At 36.8% G+C, this 16,183-nt stretch overlaps 2 protein-coding genes across 6 annotated transcripts; both read left to right on the plus strand.

Moving 5' to 3' along the window:
* The first annotated feature begins 2,447 nt into the window (after window positions 1–2,447).
* On the plus strand, window positions 2,448–9,957 carry UVH3 (5'-3' exonuclease family protein). Of its 5 annotated transcripts, XR_015596625.1 has the most exons (18): window positions 2,448–2,758; window positions 2,852–3,102; window positions 3,207–3,388; window positions 3,473–3,530; window positions 4,047–4,171; window positions 4,263–4,395; window positions 4,717–4,794; window positions 4,881–4,934; window positions 5,047–5,231; window positions 5,309–6,624; window positions 6,827–6,992; window positions 7,115–7,309; window positions 7,663–7,748; window positions 7,832–8,069; window positions 8,162–8,298; window positions 8,627–8,711; window positions 8,810–9,226; window positions 9,323–9,957. XR_015596625.1 is itself a non-coding variant. In XM_010504506.3 (17 exons), exons 1-17 carry the CDS (start codon window positions 2,671–2,673, stop codon window positions 9,836–9,838), a joined length of 4,512 nt encoding a protein of 1,503 aa, XP_010502808.2. In that variant the 5' UTR covers window positions 2,448–2,670; the 3' UTR covers window positions 9,839–9,957. The 5 variants fall into 5 exon arrangements, 3 of the variants coding, with proteins under 3 accessions (XP_010502808.2, XP_087366158.1, XP_019100112.2); XM_010504506.3 differs by having other exon boundaries at window positions 5,309–6,992; XM_087510032.1 differs by having other exon boundaries at window positions 2,496–2,758; window positions 4,721–4,794; window positions 5,309–6,992.
* A 2,692-nt stretch (window positions 9,958–12,649) lies between these two features.
* Window positions 12,650–16,105, plus strand: LOC104780051 (Leucine-rich receptor-like protein kinase family protein). The gene is made up of 2 exons (XM_010504509.3): window positions 12,650–14,411; window positions 14,493–16,105. The coding sequence occupies exons 1-2, from the start codon at window positions 12,862–12,864 to the stop codon at window positions 15,994–15,996; spliced, it is 3,054 nt and encodes a 1,017-aa protein (XP_010502811.2). The 5' UTR covers window positions 12,650–12,861; the 3' UTR covers window positions 15,997–16,105.
* The last annotated feature ends 78 nt before the right edge of the window (window positions 16,106–16,183 follow it).

A 16,183-nucleotide genomic window follows, 5' to 3' on the forward strand; every position in this document is an offset into this window, starting at 1 on the left:
AGAGAGGTCTGCTCTTTTTCTTTTATCCTTTATGTTACCAGCTATTAGAGAGGTCTGCCTTCTTGGCTCGCAATTTAAACCAGAACTAGTGCAAAATCGTCAATTGCATATCTTATTGTCTTTCCTGAAAATGTCCATCACAACTCATACTTCTTCCTTGTTTTCAACTGTAGTGTCAACAAGTAATGTAAAAGAGTGACTGAGAATGTATACTTTATTATACAAGCTGAGAGATGTTTTGTGTATGATTCGACATCAATGCTCTTCCTCATCACAAAATTAGTCTCGCTAACAATCCTGATTTAGCTCACAGTGCGTAGTTTAAGATCTTGGCAGTATTCTATGAAAGAGAGACGTTTGATCTTCGAAAGAAACAACAGAATCTCAGGTCCTCAGAATAAATATATATATTTTTTCTTTTTTTGTTTTTTGAGAAATTACGAATGAGATCAAAAGTAATAGAATTCATTAGAAAATAAGTTTTGGATTTTTCTTAAAAAAAGAAAAACACAGCAGAAGGAAACAAAAGAAACATCAATATCTTTCCAAGAGAGAAAGGAAAATGAATTCAAAAACGGAGGCGTAAATGGTTTTTTCATCTTTCTTTACTCAGCGCCCTTGCGCCCTTGTGTTGTTGTTGCTTACTCTTAATATCAAGCTCCTTGACCATCTTTATTAGTTGCCTCACGCTCACGTCTTTGAAGCTCTCTTCATCAATTGTCTCCTCAGGATAAATATTGCAAAGCTGTTCTTTTACCGACTTTACTTTGTCACTCTTCAAAGGTAATATAATGGTTGTGGTGGGAAGAGCCGAAGAGCAGAACCAAAACCGTATATCCTTTATATCAACTAGAGAAAGGATGTTGCTCAACCCAATCAGGAACAATGTAGCCAAGGCTGCAGTGGCTGCATAGTGCCTCGTTAAAACTAATTTGATAGTCATTGCTAAAAAAAACAAAAATATATGACTGTGAGGTGATAAAAAAAATTCTTGAAACTGCTACCTACCACGATTGAAACAGAAACAAACTAGTAAGAATAAAAGTCTACGAGGGACATATGGTAGAAAACAAAGTCATACCTTTATTTTCAATATAAGCATGTTTTTGTATTGGCTTTCTTGGTTGACCTTCCAACGCTACAAATCGACTCGATTTTCTTCGCGGAGAAACATTTCTCATTATAAGAAGAGTGGTTGGAGCTCCAGTGGCTTTGATGTCCTCAGAAGTAATGACAAATTCAAGAAAAGGATCCACACTTTCTAGATACGTTGATTGAATACATCCAAGCACAAAGCCTAATTTCACCATAAACACATACTGTATAATTTCAATCTATCAAGCCTCATCCAAGTTCGGAGTTCCAATTAGTTACAGTATCATCAATATCAATATCAATAATCATAATCGCTGGAAAAATATGCATGTAGTACTTGTTTACGAAGAATCCATTTTCTTAAAAAAAAAATGGAAAGAATCCATTTTCCAAGTGAGAATGAGGAAAAAATGTCAAAAAAGTTATAAACGTTTTTGTTCTTACAATTTTTGGTGAAAAAACACCAACTTTTCTGTGAACGCTTTAAAGCATCAACATTTATTAATTTTTATTATAATCACAAGCTTTTGTTAACTGAACTAATTTAGGTCTATCATGAAATGTTTTGACTAGACGAATTAGTGAGGTTAACTCTCCTCCGTTACTTAAATCTATAATCAAGTTATCGATAAATTACACTTAGGGGTTAGATTATTTTCGAATATTTAATACATTAAACTGTTCTATTAAAATATAAACGTGCCTCTAAACTGGATTAAAAATGTGATTAAAAATAATATATCAACCAAAGCTGATGATTTAAGGCGAATAACAGAACATTTGGTGCTTTTTTCAACCAAATTTAAAATTTGATGATTTGTTTGACATTTTTTTCTAATTTGAAAATATATACAATATCACAAAATAATAAACTAATTATGAGGGTTATTGATTCTATAATTTTAATGGATTTGGAAATCCAAACAAAAATCATGTGTTATTCAATCATTGATTTTAAAATTACTCATCAAAATCATGTATTATTGGTTTTATGATTTTTTTTTTTTTTGTCAACCATTGGTCCACAACTCGCCGGTCCATTAGCCAAATCCCTTCACTTATAGGAAGTGGGACTCAATTATGGGTGTGATGGTATCTTGTGCATTAAAGACTTACCATTTGCCACTGTACTAAAATCAATTCAGTGTTGGTTTTATGATTTATAAATAATTGTTAAAATATATATGCAATTATGCATTTATCCACTTAACCAATGCCTTAAGATTTAGGTCAGCTCCATGCATGTGCAGCGAGTACAAATGCACATAGTCCATTTAATTTTTGGGCTTTTTTCTTTTAATTTTAGGGGCCACAAATTTTTTTAGTTTAGGGTCCAAAAAATAATTGAGCCCGGGCACTGATGAAAAAACATAAACAACGGTTGCCAACATCTTTTTAGTGTGGCCAATATTGAACCGGTTTAGTTAGCTTATAAACCGGGCCTGAGAGTATGAAACGATACCGTATAACGTTTGACCGCCGTCGATCTTCAAGGCGTATGTATAAAGGGTTTCCGATGGCGGCAGATTCAACGGCGAAGTATCGGTGAAAGAAATTTAAGAAACTGAGAAAAAAATGGGAGTGCAAGGTCTTTGGGAGCTTCTCGCTCCTGTAGGTCGCCGCGCCTCCGTCGAAACCCTAGCCAACAAACGATTAGCCATCGGTAACAATCTCCGACGATCCAACTTGAATTGTATTCTTTTTTTTTTTTTCTTTCTTTCCTCGAATTCGAAGGTATTAATTGATGATGTTGCAGATGCGAGTATATGGATGGTACAGTTTATCAAAGCGATGCGTGACGAGAAGGGAGATATGGTTCAGAACGCACACTTGATCGGATTTTTCCGAAGGATTTGTAAGCTTTTGTTCCTAAGAACTAAACCTATCTTCGTCTTTGACGGAGCAACTCCCGCATTAAAACGACGCACTGTTATTGCTCGTCGTCGTCAACGTGAGAACGCTCAGACCAAAATCCGCAAAACCGCTGAGAAATTGTTGCTTAATCGGGTTTGTTTTCCTGTGTTTAACTAGTTTTCAATTGGTGTGGTTGCTTAAAATTTAGCAAGTTTTTTTAGTAAATTGCTTTGGTTTTTGGAATTTGTTGATGTTAGCTTAAGGATATGAGGCTTAAGGAACAAGCTAAAGATATTAAGAATCAAAGACTGAAGCAGAATGATAGTGATAGAGAGAAGAAACGTGTGTCTTCTGATTCTGTGCAAGATAAGTTGCGAGATTCGGCAGAGCAAGATGATGTAGGGGTTAGTTTTTCTGAGAAGGAAAAGCTAGATGAGATGTAAGCTAATAAATTTTGGTCCACTTTAACAGTAAATTTCATTTTTGTTTGTGGAATTTGCTTTAGCAAGTTTAGTTTATGTAGATCTCAAGCATCTATGGTTGGAGAAAATGGTGTTGGTGATGTCGTCGAAGAGTCCATGGTAAGTGAATACTAAACATTGAACTGCAAATAAAAACATTATTTGGTGTTGTTGGACTGCCTTAGGTGATTTCTATTCCTAAGTATCCACTTCTTTTTGTTCACTAGTAAGTATTTGTTGGCACAGACACACTCAAAATAACTTGATGCTAATTCTGTATGTCATAGTTGATATTCTTTTTGTTCCTTTTTATGCCTTCAATCATGCATATAGCGGTAAGGAATCAGGAGTTGGGAAATCTATTTACGCTTTGTTGTGATGTCTTACCAGTTAAATGTTTATTTCTTTGCTTTCACATGCCCTTAGCCTTGCATATTTCGTAGTTTAGTGAATATAGAATCTGTTTACGTAACTCAACACTAGGTAGCAAACATGGTATTGATTTCTTCATGGTATTTTTATGGCTATTCCATAATCTGTCAATTCTTTTACCGTCACTCTATGTTCATTGATTTTTAAGTACTTTGTTGTTGAGATTTAGATAATGTCTATGATTTGTTTGTTGGTGATTCGTAGAAGGATGATCCCAAGGGAAAGGGAGTTTTGTTGGATGGGGTTGACCTGGATAACAAAATGAAGAGTAATATTGAACATGATTCCTCAGTACAGGGGAAAGATTATCAGGAAAAGTTGGATGAGATGTAAGGAGAGTAATTGAGAATTTGAGATATTGATTGAAGATGTTTATTTGCATGTAGTCATTTCGTGTTTTCCTGTCTTGGTTTAATATAGGTTGGCTGCATCCCTTGTAGCAGAAGAGGAAGAACAAGAACAAGAACGAAACTTTACCAGCAAAGCATCAACTTCAGCTGCAGCTATCCTATCAGAGGAAGATGACAGTGACGAAGATGAGGAAATATTATTGGTAATCTGTGGTCTTTGTACTACATCTTTCTCGTTTTATTTACTGTTTCTTAAGTTACAGATCACTTATATTCAGGGGATATAAATTGGTTAAGTGGAAGATTTCTTAGTTAAGCAATTAACAACAGTTGTCAACTTGTCTGGTCCTCTTTCTGAAAAAGGGAAATCTTTATATCTGGATGAAATTTTCAATTGCTTAGAAAAGAATCATGATAATGTCTTTGGAATTTTGTGCTCGCTTTTTCCTTTTTTTTAAGGAGTTATCTGATACTTTACCATCCTCAATCCTCATCTGCTAATAATATTTTGTCTACCTTTCTAGCCAGTAATGGATGGGAATGTCGACCCAGCTGTTTTGGCTTCCCTTCCTCCATCCATGCAACTTGATCTCCTTGGTCAGGTAATTAACTATATTTACACCATATCTTTGCAGCATGTTGAATTTCATGGACGTTTTCGATTATTTTATAATGTCTTTACTTGTAGATGAGAGAAAAATTGATGGCAGAAAACAGGCAAAAGTACCAAAAGGTCAAGAAGGTGAGTTACATAATACTGGCTCATTCTAGCTCCATTTATGTATATGAATCTTTCTGTATTGGGAGACGCGGAACACTGACTACGGAAGTAATTATCTTGTTTATGAGTGTAGGCCCCTGAAAAGTTTTCTGAATTGCAAATAGAAGCATACCTTAAAACTGTAGCCTTCCGTCGGGAAATAAATGAAGTTCAGAGATCTGCTGGTGGAAGGGCTGTTGGTGGAGTTCAAACTTCTAGGATAGCTTCGGAAGCCAACAGAGAGTTTATATTCTCATCTTCCTTTGCTGGTGATAAAGAGTGAGTTTCAGTTTGAAGTCTTATTTAAGACTAAGGTTCTTTCGTAGTAGAAAATTACTGATATTTTTGTTATTTAGAGTACTTGTGTCTGCCAGAGAAGGAAGAAATGATGAAAACCAAAAGAAAACGTCACGACAGTCTTTGCCAGTCCCCGTTAAGAAGGCTTCCTCGCTGAACAAATCAGATGCTACCATTGAGTTGGATAGGGATGAACCTACAAATCCTGATGAAAATATTGAAATATATAAAGATGAAAGGGGGCGTTTTAGAATAAGGAACAGACACATGGGAATCCAAATGACACGTGATATCCAGAGGAACTTACATTTGATGAAAGAAAAGGAGAGAACAGGTTCTGGTTCTATGGCTTACAATGACGAAACATTCGGCGCCTGGGAGAACTTTCCTACTGAGGACCAATTTCTTGAAAATTCACCTGTTGAGAAAGATGATGTCATGAACCTGGAGATCCCGAATGATGATTCCATGGTGCAAAATCCATCTTCAATAGAGATATCATTTGACCATGATGGTGGTGGAAAAGATCTCAATGACGAAGATGATATGTTTCTTCAGTTGGCAGCTGGAGGACCGGTGACAATCAGTTCTACAGAAAATGATCCTAAAGAAGACTCTTCACCATGGGCTTCTGACAGTGACTGGGAAGAAGTGCCTATTGAACAGAATACTTCTGCCACTAAGCTTGAAGTGAATTCAAGCAATCAGCTTACCCCCAAGGATATTAGTAACGATGAGGGTGCAGCAAGGGAAGAAAATAGTTTTGAACTTGCCAATAACTCCACCGAGAATGATACAGTTACAAAGTTCACAAAAGGCTATCTGGAGGAAGAAGCTGATCTGCAGGAGGCTATCAAGAAAAGTCTTCTTGAATTATATGATAAGGATTCTGAAGTTATCCTTCTTGAAGAAAATCAATCAGCAAGGGTAAACCATGTTGACAAGCCATGCCAAGATAGTCTTTGTTTCAGGGAAACCGTTGGTGATGCTGAACAAGAGGGATTTCTTGACGAAATAACAGACTTGAAAACCAGTGGATCTATAAATGAGCTTTCCAACACTTTTGTAGCGGACAATCTAGATGGTCAGAAAGGGATAACCAAACAGTTTGGTACACATTCTTCTTCTGGTTCTAATAAATTTAGCCGTGATGTGAGAAATGAATTGCCAAAGGTAGAGTCAGTTATCTCACCCGAGAAAGCATTTAATGTTGCTAGTCAAAGCCGGATGCTGTCCACCATGGCTAAACAGCACAATGAAGAAGGTTCTGAAAGTTTTGGTGGAGAATCTGTCAAAGTGTCTGCTATGCCCATAGCTGATGAGGAGAGAACTGGTTTTCTTGGTGACACAGCTATTTGCGGTGGTGTCGAAAAAGGTAATGTTGATGGTGACTCATCTATCATGATGGATGATACGGGAGATTATAGTAGACGCAAATTCCAGAGTCCTGTCACTAAATTTGGGGACCCTTCTCGTGATGTCATCAGATCGCAAATAGGGATACTACATGACATAGATTCACACAATGAAAATAAACAGGAAAATCACTCTAACGAGCACACTTTCAATATTGACAGTTCAATAGATTTAGAAGGGAAAGGTGTGCCTGTTGAATTTTCAGAAGCAAATATAGAGAAGGAAATTCGAGTTCTCGACCAAGAATTCGTAAGTTTAGGGGATGAACAGAGGAAACTTGAGCGGAATGCTGAATCTGTGAGCAGTGAGATGTTTGCAGATTGCCAGGTTTGCCCATTTTCTTTTAATACATATGAGTCAATTGTCCTCTGGCAAACCTTTCGAAGTTTCTGTTCGGTTTGATTTGAAAACAAATTCATCATGCTTTTGTCGATTTTGGATTTCCTTAGGAGCTACTCCAAATTTTTGGCATACCGTACATCATAGCTCCCATGGAAGCAGAGGCACAGTGTGCATTTATGGAACAATTAGACCTTGTTGATGGCATTGTCACTGACGATTCTGATGTATTCTTGTTTGGAGCAAGGAGCGTGTACAAAAATATTTTTGATGATCGCAAATATGTGGAGACATATTTTATGAAGGTGTGCATATCCTTCCCTAAACTCTGTTTTCATACATGTGCATTTAAGAAATCAGATCTTTTCATTTTTGCTGCGATGAGTTTATATTCTTCTTCAGTATCACATAAGCTTTCATACTATCTGCGGCTTGTCTTCTTTTATAACATCTTAGCACTTCTGTAGCTTCCTATGGATTGTTACTATTTCGTTAGTAAGTTATACATTTGCCTTTATCAGGAATAAGTTGATACATCGTTTCGGTAGTAAGTAAGTTGATATATTTGTCTCTATTGATCTGCTTGCAGTTACATTTTGCGTACATTCGGTTTTTCATATGTCTGGTGATTTCGTCTCTAACCTCTTTTATCTTTCAGGACATTGAGAAGGAGCTAGGCTTGAGCAGAGATAAAATTATCCGCATGGCAATGCTCCTAGGAAGTGATTACACAGAAGGAATCAGGTTAGTATAGGTTTTAACTTTTAACTGCATAGGGCAAAGTCCGGTTCTATATGTAATTGATATCATATTGTTTTGACATGCAGTGGTATTGGTATTGTCAATGCTATTGAAGTTGTGACTGCTTTTCCCGAGGAGGATGGGCTTCAGAAATTTCGTGAATGGGTTGAATCACCTGATCCTACCATTTTAGGAAAGACTGATGCAAAAACAGGTTCGAAGGTAAAGAAGCGTGGGTCTGGCTCTGTAGATAATAAAGGAATCATTTCAGGTGCCTCGACTGATGACACTGAAGAAATCAAGCAAATCTTCATGGATAAACATGTATTACTCTTTTAACTGAACTTTAATGTTTAATTTATTGGTCCAAATTGACAAAACCTTTACTAATTTGATTTACCATTTCAAATTTACAGAGAAAGGTAAGCAAGAACTGGAATATTCCAACAACTTTCCCTAGTGAGGCTGTTATTTCAGCCTACTTAAACCCACAAGTCGATCGGTCGACTGAAATTTTCTCGTGGGGCAAGCCTGATCTTTCAGTTCTTAGAAAGTAAGTCATTTTTAACTTAACATTTTATCAATATTGAGTATGAATATGATCATCCTTTGTTCGTAGTACCAGGTTTGCGAACTAATACCAGGGACTTAAAAGCTCTAATTCCATCTACTATCTAGTTTCCTTCAAACAATATGGCATAGCTTAGACTTTATATTTGTGAAGCCACTTAGGGCGTGATAAAGGTTTCAATGAATCTGAAGCAGAAGCACAATTTTTTTTCATGATTTGTCTGATGGGCTCGGTTTCTGTAATAAACTACTTCGAATATATGAAACAGTGTCCTGAGTTCTGATTCTGTAGTATCACTTATTTTGTGAAGGCTATGCTGGGAAAAGTTTGGTTGGAACGGCAAGAAAACAGATGATCTACTACTACCAGTTTTGAAGGAGTATGAAAAGCGCGAGGTCTTCATCTACATTTGATCTCTTATCTTCAATATGCATATGATTGATAATATGAACAGAATCTGACAATTTGACTTTTTTTCTTTTTCTCCACAAAGACGCAACTTCGGATAGAAGCTTTCTATTCCTTTAATGAAAGATTTGCAAAGATCCGTAGTAAAAGAATCAACAAAGCTGTCAAAGGAATTGGCGGAGGTCTATCGTCAGAAGGGGCTGATCATACTCTCCAGGAAGGTCCAAGAAAACGAAATAAGAAAAGAGTTGCTCCTCAAGAAACTAAAGATAACAACACTTCAGATAAAGACTCACCTAAAGCCAATGAGAAAGTGAAAAACAAAAGGAAGTGCGTAGAAAAACCTTGTACTAGTAGAGGCAGAGGCAGAGCCCAGAAAAGAGGACGAGGAAGAGGAAGAGTCCAGAAAGATCTCTTTGAGCTATCAGACGGCACTTCTGATGATGATGACAAGGTAGTAGAGTTGCCGGCAGAACCAGGCAATCTTCAAAAAATGCGAAGGGTAAGCCTTAATTTAGCTTTCTTATAAAGGAACCAATATTTACTTTGTTTCAGTTGTTTATGTTGTGGGTTCACTTTGTTATCTGTCATTCCCCAGTCAACACGATCTCGGAATCCTGTGAAATACAATGCAAAAGAAGATGATGAAGTGGACGAGTCAAGAAGCCATGGAGAATCCCCTAAGGAGAATTTGGAAGATGATGACGAAGGCAGAGTAGGAAATGTCTCTGCAGAAAGAACACAGAATGAAACAACTATCGATGATGCATCAATCAACAATTGTCCTTCTGAAGATTATATTGAAACGGGAGGTGGGTTCTGTGTAGATGAAGCTGATGAGACTGGAGATGCTCATTTGGAAGATAAACCTACCGATGATTACAGAGTGATAGGTGGCGGATTCTGTGTAGATGAAGATGAAGATGAAACAGCAGAGGAAGATGCAGAGATGTTATATATGGAGAATGAAGAAGTACAAAAGAAAGGTAAACGTCGAAATGAAGAAGATAACGCATCATCACTGGAGAAAAATGTTGAGATTGATTTTGGGAATTCTTCAGTTGGGGGATTAAGTGCTATGCCTTTCTTGAAGAGAAAGAAAAGAAAGAGCTGAACAACTTAGTACTATATGATAAAGTAGGGAGTAAAAATGTTTGACAAAATTAACAATGTGAATAATCTCGAAGCTATAACTTTTGTTTTTCTTAGGAAAGGGGTGCCGCATTAGTATTACCTTCATGTCCATGTTGCTTTCTCGGCTTTTTGAACATGAATTTTTCTGCTCCCAATTTAACACCAAAAAGGTTTATTGTTATCTATATATTGTTACACCTCTAATCGAACATAATAGGTGTTTACTATCCCGCAATTAGAATGATCTGAAATAAACATATGAGTATATTATCGACAACTTTTAGAAGTTCTTTATGGCGTCTAAATTTAAAAAGAAATCGTGTGAACAACGAAACTTTGACATCCTAGTATTATTGTGATTTTAAGATGACCACATCAACGCTAATCCTAAGGGAATCAAGTGTTAGTCCCCCACTGGTGGTTCTTTTTTTTGTCAAGTGGAATTATATTGAGTGAAGATTGGATTTACAATACAAACACTACTTAAAACATCAAGGCTAACAAGATTAACAACAACCACTTTTAGCTTGACTACACAAAGCCCCCCACTGATGGTTTTAAAAATTCTGACAAGACGCCGCAAGTTCAAGTACATGTGAATAACTTATGATTATCATTTAACAAAAAAAAAAAAAAAAAAAAAAAAAAAAAACTTATGAATATCATATTTAGTATAGTTTACGTCGTGTCTTTGATATCAAGATTTCTCAATATCGCTTCTTTGGATTAGTAAGCATGGCGCGTACGTCTTCGATATCAATATCTCAAGTATTAATAATTACAAACTGTAATACAAGATCAATCAAGGGTGCAGAGAAGCATAATTTTAAATTAGTTATTAGTTTGCAATTGGTTATTAGTTACCCGTTTTTTAAAAAAACCAAAAATATACTGAATCAAACCAAAATTCAAATTTAAATTTTAACATTGTGTGATTGAGTTCTGTTTTGTTGCAATATTGTGTCTGGCAAGAAGAATATCTTGAAATATGGGTAAGAAATAATTATTGAAAAACGACCAAGATTTGAGAACATGCTCCGTTCCCAAACATCAGACACCAGCTTGATCAAATCTTCCATATCTCATGCAAACGATGTGATGATGAAAAAAACATAAACAAATTAGAATTGAATGATATTATATATAGAAATCAAAATGACGAACAAAATTACAAAAGAATGCGATTGGATATACGTTTTAATAATTGACGTGTGTCTACTGTCTAGACATTTATCACTTCACATCACTGAAAATACATATTTCTTGTAAATTTTGCTTCGACTAAATTGAGAATGCTTTTTTTTTTTTTTTTTGAGCAGTATCTGAATACCTGCATTTTTAAGTCGTATTCGTATAAGCTATTGAAATTTCCTTTAGATATAACCAATTCCAAAGTCATATTTTGGTAAAGTAACTATGAAGTTTTATAACAATATCGTTAAAACCAGGCTGATTAAAACTATACTCCACTAGTGACAGATAAAGGCTTAATTCTACACAAACTTAATGAAAATCTCTAATATTTTGCAAGCAAATCGTTCATCATTACTTTAATAATTTCGTGTAAATATATCGCTCGATCATAAGTGTGGTGCATGTAGATAATTTATCGTGAATTCTTGTGATGCTAGTAGTATACATGTTTATCATATATAATTCTTTGTGGTACGGATATAAAGATCTACTATATATAATCATCTAAAATCTGTTAACCTTGAAAAAACGAAAATGAGTTGTGAATCGGATACTAAATAATAGGGTATTTTCTAATAATAATGTATCAAATAGAAGAAATATTACACATAATATTATTAGCCATTTGAATGTTTGATTCATCATTTCTTAACTTGATTTCAGTATAACCAAAGAGGCTTATAAGAACAAAAGTATAATAAATATTATACTTTTAGCTGATCTCTATTAATAAGTCTTAAAAAAAACATGTAACCCAAACTAAATACGAACACAAATCATAGTCAATGGTGTTTTTAAAAACAATGTCTCTAACCAAGAAACATTTCAATCTCTTTTAGTATTAAGGGTTATAGACTTATAATCTTAAAAAGCTTAGTTTAAGTTTGTAATTTGAATCTAAATTGAGAGGCGGGGAGGAGAGAGAGATGTCGGGACAAAAAGACAGATAAGCTAATTGTGCGGTGGATTTTACACATAACTTTGTCAGTCACGAGTCTTTCTTGTTCTAATGGCACCAAACCCTATTTTTGTTCTTTTCTTCTTTCCTTTTTAATCTTTTTCTTTTTAATTCATCATATTTTATTAGGATTCCCATATTCATAGGTCTCTATCCTTCTATTGACCATATCTTTTTTCATCTCATCTCTTTCCCTTTCTTGTGATATAACTTTTTACTCTATTATTACGTACAAGTCGGGGCTAGATATGGTTGTAGTCCAATGATATTTATTTTATGATCCAGACTACACATGTATATCTATTGGATAATACAGACTTGCCAAGACCCCTGATATTATTATATGGAGGGTTGTAAACATCAAATTTTAGGTTTTAGTTTACAAATACTTATTTCCTTTACAATTACATATTATTCCTTTCTGACTCAAACGAATTTATATATGACCCTAAATGGAGATGAGTTCCTAAAACTTAGTAACATGTTGTTAGTTAATCGTATGGTTTATCATCATTTATGTATTTAACAAGTAAAGAAGACACATCTAATTTAAGATAATCGACTAAACCGGACATTTTTGGTTAAACCGAATAAAGACCATGTGGTCCATTTAGCCATAGTGATCATATATTCATATGTAAACTCGATCTAGTTGTTGTCATGTAGCCAACTTCAGAATCTTACACTCACTAACACTTCGAGTTTCATCTCATTGGCACAAAACTCAACTCCATTCTCTTTTTCTCTCTCTTTCATAAAAATGTCATAACTCTCTCATCTCTCTCTCTATCTCTCTCCTCCTATACAAATTAAGTTTTATCTCTCTACCCATCAAGAGAGAAACATCACAAATGGGCGGTAAGAGAAGAAACATGATCTCATTAACTCTGTTTCTCGCATTGACATTGATGATGACATCACTCATCAATGGCGAGATTGACTCAATCCAACTAAACGACGACGTTCTAGGACTCATCGTCTTCAAATCAGACCTCAACGACCCATCTTCACACCTTGAGTCATGGAACGAAGACGATAACTCTCCTTGTTCATGGAGCTACGTCAAATGCAATCCCAAAACATCTCGAGTCACCGATCTTACCCTCGACGGTTTAGCCTTAACCGGAAAAATCGGCCGTGGAATCCAAAAGCTTCAGCATTTAAAAGTACTCTCACTCTCCAACAACAACTTCAACGGAAACCTCAACGCTCTCTCAACTAACAACAATCTCCGAAAGCTAGATCTTAGCCACAACAACCTCTCCGGTCAAATCCCATCTTCTCTTGGATCAATCAGCTCCTTGCAACACCTCGACTTAACCGGAAACTCCTTCTCCGGTACACTCTCTGATGACTTCTTCAACAACTGTTCCTCTCTTAGGTACCTCTCTCTGTCACACAATCATCTCGAAGGTCAAATCCCAAGTACTCTGTTTCGATGCTCTGTTTTGAACAGTCTCAACCTCTCAAGAAACGGTTTTACGGGTAACCCTAGTTTCGTCTCAGGGATATGGAAGCTTGAGAGGTTAAGAGTCTTAGATCTATCGTTTAATTCTCTTTCTGGATCGGTACCTTTAGGGATACTCTCTCTACATAACTTGAAATGGTTACAATTACAGAGGAATCAGTTTCAAGGACCATTGCCTTCAGATATTGGACTCTGTCCTCATTTAAACAGAGTTGACCTAAGTTTCAATCTTTTCTCTGGTGAGCTTCCAAGAACACTTCAGAGGCTGAGATCTTTATATCACTTCGATTTATCAAACAATCTGCTCTCCGGTGATTTCCCGGTATGGATCAGTGACATGACCGGTTTAGTACACTTGGATTTCTCCAGCAATGAGTTAACTGGGGAGCTTCCTTCTTCAATAGGTAACTTGAGATCTCTAAAGGATCTAATCTTGTCTAAGAACAAACTCTCCGGCGAGCTACCGGAGTCTTTGGAATCTTGCAATGAGCTTATGATTGTTCAGCTCAAAGGGAATGGCTTTGTTGGTAGCATTCCTGATGGTTTGTTTGATCTTGGTCTTCAAGAAATGGATTTTTCGGGTAACGGTTTCACCGGTTCGATCCCGAGAGGTTCGAGTAGGTTATTTGAGTCACTTGTAAGGCTCGACCTTTCGCGTAACAAACTCACTGGGAACATACCTGGTGAGGTAGGGCTTTTCATTCACATGAAGTACCTCAATCTGTCATGGAACCATTTCAACACAAGAGTTCCTCCTGAAATAGAGTTTTTACAGAATCTAACAGTCTTGGATTTGAGGAACAGCGCGCTGATTGGTTCAGTTCCAGCGGATATATGTGAGTCTCAGAGTCTTCAGATCCTTCAGTTAGATGGCAACTCACTAACCGGTTCTATACCTGAAGGAATCGGAAACTGCACTTCTCTCAAATTGCTGTAAGTCTCTTTTTCCTATATCTGTTTTTTTGCTTATTTGCAAAATGTTTTCCACTATTAATTACATATTTCTTGTTGTAGGAGTTTGTCTCATAATAATCTTACCGGTCCTATTCCTAAATCCCTTTCGAACTTACAAGAGCTCAAGATTCTAAAGCTAGAGGCAAACAAGCTTACCGGGGAGATACCAAAAGAGCTTGGGGAATTACAGAATCTGTTATTGGTTAACGTTTCGTTTAACCGACTCATCGGAAGGTTGCCATTTGGAGGTGTGTTTCAAAGCTTAGACCAGAGTGCTATTCAAGGAAACCTAGGTATTTGTTCACCGTTGTTGAGAGGACCATGCACACTGAATGTTCCAAAGCCTCTTGTCATTGATCCAAACTCCTATGGGAAAGGGAACAATATGCCAGGAAACCGAGCGAGCGATGGTTCTGGAAAGTTCCACCGTGGAATGTTCCTTAGTGTTTCAGTGATTGTAGCAATATCAGCTGCTATACTCATTTTCGCTGGGATCATAATCATAACGCTGCTTAACGCGTCTGTGAGAAGGCGGCTTGCGTTTGTAGACAATGCGTTGGAGAGCATTTTCTCGGGGTCTTCGAAATCAGGGAGAAGCTTAGTGATGGGTAAACTTGTTCTGTTAAACTCAAGAACGTCGCGTTCGTCGTCTTCGTCTCAAGAGTTTGAAAGAAACCCGGAGTCTCTTCTGAACAAAGCTTCAAGAATCGGTGAAGGGGTTTTTGGAACAGTCTACAAGGCACCTTTGGGAGAACAGGGGAGAAACTTGGCTGTTAAGAAACTTGTCCCGTCGCCGAATCTTCAAAACCTAGAAGATTTTGATCGTGAAGTTCGGATATTGGCGAAAGCGAAGCACCCTAATCTAGTATCGATCAAAGGGTATTTCTGGACACCGGAGTTGCATCTTTTGGTATCGGAATACATCCCTAACGGAAACTTGCAGTCCAAGTTACACGAACGAGAACCCTCAACACCACCTCTTTCTTGGGACGTAAGATACAGAATCATCCTCGGTACAGCCAAAGGACTCGCTTATCTCCACCACACATGCCGTCCAGCAACCATCCACTTCAACCTGAAACCAACCAACATCCTCCTCGACGAAAAAAACAACCCGAAAATCTCCGATTTCGGACTATCTCGTCTTCTAACAACGCAAGACGGGAATACGATGAACAACAACAGGTTTCAAAACGCTCTAGGATACGTAGCGCCTGAGTTAGAGTGTCAGAACTTAAGAGTCAACGAGAAATGCGATGTTTACGGGTTCGGGGTTTTGATACTCGAACTAGTGACCGGTCGAAGACCAGTGGAGTACGGTGAAGACAGCTTTGTGATACTTAGCGACCATGTTCGAGTTCTGTTAGAACAAGGGAATGTGCTTGAATGTATTGATCCTGTGATGGAGGAACAATACTCTGAAGATGAAGTGTTACCTGTTCTGAAACTTGCTCTTGTCTGTACCTCTCAGATACCTTCAAATCGGCCTACAATGGCCGAGATTGTTCAGATATTACAGGTCATTAACTCTCCTGTTCCTCACCGGATCATGGATAGTTTCTAAAACACTGTCTATTAGTTTAATTTTTCCCATTAGGTTTTTCCATTTTTTCTTTTCTTTCTCTATGTTTTCAAGAGACTGCTTCTTTGCCAATGCTACTACGCTTTCTCTACTTATGTCATCATCATCATAACAATCATTGACCAGTACTATCATTAATAGCCTTGTTTTTCTTCTTCTGAGAATTGTA

This window comes from Camelina sativa, chromosome 4, assembly GCF_030686135.1.
Source record: "Camelina sativa cultivar CO46 ecotype springtype chromosome 4, ASM3068613v1".
In the NCBI taxonomy this organism is placed as follows: Eukaryota; Viridiplantae; Streptophyta; class Magnoliopsida; order Brassicales; family Brassicaceae; genus Camelina; species Camelina sativa.